At 41.7% G+C, this 7,321-nt stretch overlaps 1 protein-coding gene across 2 annotated transcripts; it reads left to right on the top strand.

The window, feature by feature from the left end:
• The first annotated feature begins 409 nt into the window (after window positions 1–409).
• Window positions 410–7,102, top strand: LOC124261120 (alpha-(1,3)-fucosyltransferase C-like). 2 transcript variants are annotated; one of them, XM_046695446.1, is made up of 3 exons: window positions 410–758; window positions 4,430–5,648; window positions 6,749–7,102. In XM_046695446.1, exons 2-3 carry the CDS (start codon window positions 4,515–4,517, stop codon window positions 6,788–6,790), a joined length of 1,176 nt encoding a protein of 391 aa, XP_046551402.1. In that variant the 5' UTR covers window positions 410–758; window positions 4,430–4,514; the 3' UTR covers window positions 6,791–7,102. The 2 variants fall into 2 exon arrangements, with proteins under 2 accessions (XP_046551402.1, XP_046551400.1); XM_046695444.1 differs by having other exon boundaries at window positions 410–754.
• Window positions 7,103–7,321: the final 219 nt, after the last annotated feature.

Consider the following 7,321-nt stretch of genomic DNA (forward strand, 5'->3'; position numbering starts at 1 on the left):
AGGCAAACGTCCGTTAAAATCATCCCTGCGTAGCTTTCAGTCTCACCACCCGTATTTCAACATAACGACAGTCCTTGTAACGCATAGTAGTAAATCTCACCACCATTTAGCCACCCGTTATAACGCCCCTGTTTAGATCACGTTAAGAATATTCATGAGCAAACACATATTTCGTATTTCGCAAGACTTCGCCACGACAACGACCTCTACTGCCCATGTTTACAAATCACTTGATCGATTAAGTTACCCCAGCGGTTCCCGTTTACCCAGCGAATTTGTTCACGGTGTCCAGCAACGAGAGTAACGCCTCGGCACTCGCTTTCTTCCCATTCGTCAAAACTCGTATCTTTCCGTAGCTGGACGAGGGTAAACATTTACCCGGGGTAGGTTCGGAATGCTCAACAGAGCGAACCTGTATGGGTGCGGTTGTATACAATCTGGGTCACGGCACTGATACGGTTAGGAGATCGCACACAAATGATTTCGCAATGAGGAGAGGCATGTCGTGTGTTTTTCGAAGGGGATTTAGAACTGAACTGGTCAAGTTGACGATGGACACAATGACACTGTGATTCAAGTACAGAACGTCAGTGCAAAACAATACCCAGGCTTGACTACCTTCAGAAAGATTCCTTTTTGTGTAAAGGGAATAATAGCGATGAAAATAATATGAATGGATCGCTGAAAGCTATTTTAAGAACAAGGAATCCAACAAGGGTAATACCAGATTTTCAGGACTCAGCCTTACACCAAGGTAGGTAATGCACGTTCTATTATGTTTTTTGTCGTAGTTGTCTTGAAAATGCTGTTTATGGAATGAAAGACAACGACGTCGATGGTGAAGGCTTGTCTTATGACGGGTCTGAACACAATGGGGTTTTTGGGGTTGCTTTTTGTTTGTTGTTTTGTTTTGTTTTGTTTGCGGGTGTGTGGGGGTGTTGTTCCAAAGAAATTACATACATGAGTTTCAAAAGTTGTTGATTTATGAAATAGGTAAGAGTTCCTCCCGTTCCCCCATCCCAAATAATATGTATAAATATTCTAGAATTATATACAAAACTTAACACAACAATTACTAAAGAACTCACAAAATGATTAAAAGTCCAAAATTTAAGTTAGGGCTAGGTTTAGGGTTAGGTTTAGGGTTAGGTTTAGAGTTGGGTGAACGGAAGGAACTCTTTCCATGAAATATTACAAACATTAGGTATCCCAAAGCGAGCTGAATTCGACGTTCTGGTGATTTCGACGATTGCATTGCTCGCGCTATATCGGGTGAGTACGTGTGCGATCGGAGTGCACAAGCAGTCACTGTCGTGAGAAGTTTTATTGACAATGGAAATCTGGAAGTTAAGTTATTTAAAAGGCAAACAAACATCAATATTATATACCTGAGATTGTTAATACCACTTCAGATGCAAAATCAACTGACAATATAACAAAAAATAGCAAGCGAAACTTCAGTAAGATCAGTCGTCTGCTAGTGACAGGCAATATATAAATAGGAAGCCACGTGATCACAACACTCCGGCAGTGCGGAGCGAAAAAGTATATGGCTCATCGTTGAAAACCCATACAAAATACCCGGATGTGGAGAGCGGCAACAATTTCGCCAATACGATGTCATGAACGCTATTTTTGTAGGGAATATATTTTCAGGTCTCTGTTTTATACCGGCGGTAGTCGGGGGGCTGCCAAAACTGGCGTAAGGGCAAACTTTCATATCAAAACCTTTTTATCATATACCACATCTGTAAATATTATATAACAGTCAAAAACGATAAGAGGACAAAAATAGAAAACTGTTTATACATAAGAATTACAATGGAATACTCCAACACCAATTGTAATGCCAACTACTGCTCAACGTAAGCGTCAATCATCCTTTATCAGTCACTGTCAGTCACAACTCGAGCAGACGACACAAGGGACGTAACTCTTATATAAACTAGGCTCCGCCTATTTAAGTTCGAGTAGCAGGGGCGTAGGAACGGTTTTCAGAGCGGGGTGGGGGGGGGGTAATTTATTAAAAGTATTAAAAATCAAAATGAATTTGTAGTTAGTGGCCCTGTTATCCGGAAAATACCCACATGGGTACTATGTGTGAAGCCTATTTCTGGTGTAATACAGATTGTTCTCATGTGGGGAATCGGATATTCGGCGTGACGAGCGTACACAAGGCTTCACCACCTCGATCGCCTGTTATTTATAAGATTATGAGGACAATAAACTCATCATTCAGAGGGATTATCGCTATTAATCAAGTCATTCGGCATACATTAGAATGTACAGTGTATTCACATGGTGTATCCCAGTAAGTTGGGTTTTACGCCGCTTTTAGCAATATTCCAGTAATATCAGAAATGGGCTTCACAGAACGTGCCCATGTGGGGTATCGAACCAGGGTCTTTAGCGAGACGAGCGAACGCCTTAACCACTAGGCTACCCCACCCTTTTAAGGTGAGAGAGTGCATTGGATTTACGAGATGGGTAGATCATTATTGCACAGCCTTTAGCAAATGTATGACTGAAATTCTACAAGCAAAGGCAAGCATTTCATTATCAACAGCCTGTCAACAACTGGAGTGGTTAGTCAACTAGTCCAGACACAAGGAATGGTAAACAGACTTAACCAATGACAAGTCGCAGTGTAGTCCCAGCTACAGGGGCTGGTAACGCAAAACTCTGGCTTCAATGTATATTCTGTCACTATTCGAATAATAGGACACCAGAAATGGGTTTCACACATTGTACTCATGTGGGGAATCGAACCCGGGTCTTCAGCGTGGCGAGCGGACGCATTAACCATTAGGCTACCCTACCGCCCCGTTACGTGTTGGTTCTGAATCAGCAAACAACAATAATATAATTAACAATTGTATTCTAAAAATAACTGTAGTAAGAGACCGTTCATAATATATGGCCGGGTGTGTGTGTGTGTGTGTGTGTGTGTGTGTGTGTGTGTGTGTGTGTGTGTGATTTATGGAGAAGCATGTACAATGTGAATGACCCCACTGTGTGACCCCCTGCATGTCATGCCTTCCCATAATTTATTAGCACAATTTTAAACATATTTTAATGTACAAACTTGCTGACCCACCCCCACCCCCAGTACGTGTGTAAAAAGTGATGACACCCCCATCTCCCAGAACAAAATGGGTGACACCCCACCCCTATTATGGACGGTCCCTAAGAGGCGACTAACGGGATCGGGTGGTCAGGCTCGCTGACTTGTTTGACACTTGTCATCGTATCCCAAATGGGTAGATCGAGGCTCATGATGTTGATCACTGGATTGCCTGGTCCAGACTCGATTATTTACAGACTGCCACCTTACAGCAGGAATATTTCTGATTGCGGCGTAAAAGTAAACTCACTCACTTTAAAGTTAACTAAATCTACAAATTGATACAAATCAGTATAAAGGCATAACAGTGGCCATACAAAACAGAGCGGTAGTACCAATTCAAAATCAGTAATTATAGCAATAAAAACAAGGGCTGTTATATTCACTGACTGCAACAATGGTATCCAGGATACGAATGATCTCCTCACAACGACTGGTCTTCTTGTAACTTGAGATGTAATGTAATGTAATATGCGAGGCAAGAACTCGCGTTACCAAAATCGTGACACACCGTGACATGTTGGTTGATGACAGGGTCGAGTCGTGACATATAGTTCCATGATAAGAGGTCCTATTAAGCTGCCCACTGATATGTACCGTACAATGGTAGAACATTTGATTTTAATGAGCTTGTGGGCCAGGAAGCGGACAAAATAGGATGAGATTCGAACCCAAGACAAGCGGAACCTGACATGTTTAGGGGATGCAATCGTCAACGCTGAGCTCCGGGTACTTCCAACATGCCCCTGGAACAGAGACACTAACCCTTAAATCTAAGTTATAGTCAGTGTGTTTGTTTGGTCTTGACTTCAGTTTTACGCCGCTTTTAGCAATATTCCAGCAATATCACGACAGGGGACACCAGAAATGGGATTTACACAATGTACCCATGTGAGGAATGGAACCCGGGTCAATGGTGCGACGAGCGAATGCTTTTACCACTAGACTACATCACTGTCCCTTGGTCTTATGGGACGTCTTATGGGAAAATCAATAGAATTTTTTGTTGAAACGAAAAACAAAGCAGTAACCCTTGTCTTAGTGTCAGATTTGTTTCATGTTCTGTCAGATGCGGTGGGTTAGCCTAGTGGTTAAAGCGTCCGCTCGTCTCGCCAAACATCCGGGTTCGATTCCCCACATGGGTTAAGCCCATTACTGGTGTCCTCCGCCGTGATATTGATGGATTATTGCTAAAAGTGGTGTACAACGTTAACTAAACTCACTCATGTTGTGTCATGCTGTGTCATGTTGTGTCATGTCGAAGTCTTGCAAATGCGAAATACGATAATCTGTTTTATATTTTAGATCAACGGGACCTTATTTTGTCAAGGTGAACGCATGACGTCAAAAAACATCACTAAGGACTGCGGATCATCACTAAATCATCGATATGAAACGGTTATTACGACATTCAAGATTAACTCTAAACACACGTCTTCGAATATGTTTCTTCTGTCTCATACTATTCGCTGGAGGCCTATTTCTGGAAATATTTAATGTGTCAGAAGTTTCAGACAACGAATATATTCATATTTTCGACGCTGGAAAGGCTCCAAACTCCTCACATAAAACCATCCTTTTGTGGACGTCGCTATTCGACAACAGCACGTGGACACTGCCAAATTTAAACATACGTAGCTGTCCAAATTATTACCCAAGTAAATGTGACCTGACAACCGATCGAACGCGCCTCGTCTCAAGCGATGCGTTGTTATTTCACATTGGGGACGTATATAAACTGCCTTCGATTAGACGGTCCGATCATATCTGGGTTATTTTCAATATGGAGGCTTTACCAAACATAAGGCAAAGTTTCAAACATTTTAATGGCCTTTTCAATTGGACAAGCTGGTATAGGACGGATTCGACTGTACCTATGTCATATGGCTATGCTTTAAAGCGGTCTATAAGAGACACAGAAGCACCTTTAGATATATTCGCTGAGAAATCCAAGATGGTGTTTTGGGCTGCTAGCAATTGTGACGACCGAGTTCAGCGATACAAGATGGTGAACGAACTGAAACAATATGTCGATGTGGATACGTATGGTCGATGTGGGGAACTGGTTTGTGACAAGACAGATAAAAAGTGTTTTGAGAAGCTGGCGGAATACAAGTTCGTACTTTCTTTCGAGAATAGCCACTGTCGTGATTACGTTACAGAGAAGTATTGGTTGGCGTTGAGGAGGCGACAGATTCCTGTCGTATATGGCGGGGCTGATTACGAATCGTTGGTACTCCCGAACTCTTACATCAACGTCCGGGATTTCGCCAACCTATCATCACTTGCGACTTATATGCTTGACGTCGCTGAGAACAGAACGTTATATAACAGCTATTTTGATTGGATGAGGGATTATGAATTGCCCCCCTGCAATCAAGAGTTGAATGAGCACTGTTTTGATATGGAGTCGTATTTCTGTTCCCTGTGTGGAGCTCTGCATGAAAGGACTGTACCGTCTCAAGTGTACAGCAACTTGCATAGGTGGGCTACAGATGACCTACCACAGTGTGAGGAGTTTTCAGTAAGTGCCTAATTTGCATTTTTCTATAATTGTCATTGCCATTGACCAATCGAAACAGTGGTTACTCGTAAAGGTCGTCAGTTCAAGCAATGTTATCACAATAGTGAGTGAGTGAGTTAATATTTAACGTCACATCGGCAATATTTCAGCCATATCGTGACGAATTTATCACAATAAGATATTATGCTAGTCGATATCAACAGGATACTAACATGCGGGAAGATCTAATGAAACCTCCATTCGAGGAACCTTAGCGAATGTGACCGCCCAATCTAAATGAAAGATCTTTGTGTTCCTGGAAATTCGGCTTCGTTCCTTTACCAACTCGATTTGGAAAGGTCGATCTTACAAATGAAATCGGGTAACAGGATCGGGTGGTCAGGCTCGCTGGCTTGGTTGATCCTAATTGATCGATGCTCATGCTGTTGATCACTGGATTGTCTGGTACAGACTCGATTATATACAGACCGCCGCCATATAGCTGGAATATTGCTTAGTGCGGTGTAAAACTAAACTCACTCACACACTCAGAAATGAAATATACACGGAAGTTAAAGGATCAAAATCATGGTCAACTCTTCTTCATGTTTAAGAAATGATAGTTTGAACGATACCAGTGAGTAAATCTCCACAGTTACTGGCCCGACTGGCTGGTGACTTTCATGGATTTATTTGTTTTTGATCGTAGTTTACCTTTTTGTAATCTGTTACTCAGTTTCTACATTCAAATTTCGGGCTAATGAATTATTATGTGGGGTAGTAACTTTCAGGCATATCTAGCCCGACTGGATAGCAAAATTTGGAAACTATTTCGCATACTGCTACCCCCCAGGCCATATACTCCAATTTTCCGTGGTTATTATGAATTATTTGAGCGCCCATTTTGAATTATTTGAGCGCCCATTTTGAATTATTTTTAGCTCATCATTTTGGATTATTTGAGCGCCCATTTTGAAGTATTTTAGCTCCCCATTTTGAATTATTATAGCGCCCATTTTGAATTATTTGAGTTCCCCATTTTGAATTATTTGAGCTCCCCATTTTGAATTATTTGAGCGCCCATTAGTCATGCACCTCATTCACATGTTGTGTGATTTTAGTATTTCAGGTGGATCATCTCATGGATACTACCGTTCATGTAGCTTGTGCCGTGATGAGGACCCTGGAATAGATGGCAGTGCAATTGGGGATTCCAGACAAGACATTCTCAGAATTATTTGATTCAGAGCTTTCCTTGGCCACCAGTGTGGACAAAAAGCATGGAACTGTTGCACAACCATAGTGTCACACATACTGATCTATTTATTCTTAATTTAAAAACAATCACTCGAATCTCATTAAAAAGATCATTTTCATCTAAACTAGCACACGGCAGTAACCCCATCAACACCAAAATCATCAGTGACAGCAACAGCCTCATCAGCACCAACACTATCATCAACAACTACATCTTTATCAACAACAACATCCCCATCAACACCATCATCAACAACTACATCCTCATCAACTCCAACATTCATGTCATTATCCTCACCACAGTCAAGTAAAAGCCCTAATCAACCTGGCATCAACTCCACCACCAGTATTCTCAGGTAAACAGTCCAGGTAAACGCAGTATAGGTACACAGTATTATATTTGTATACGGGTAAACACTCAGGGTAAACATCAATGG

Source organism: Haliotis rubra, unplaced genomic scaffold, assembly GCF_003918875.1.
Source record: "Haliotis rubra isolate DU_JTF1 unplaced genomic scaffold, ASM391887v1 Scf79, whole genome shotgun sequence".
In the NCBI taxonomy this organism is placed as follows: domain Eukaryota; kingdom Metazoa; phylum Mollusca; class Gastropoda; order Lepetellida; family Haliotidae; genus Haliotis; species Haliotis rubra.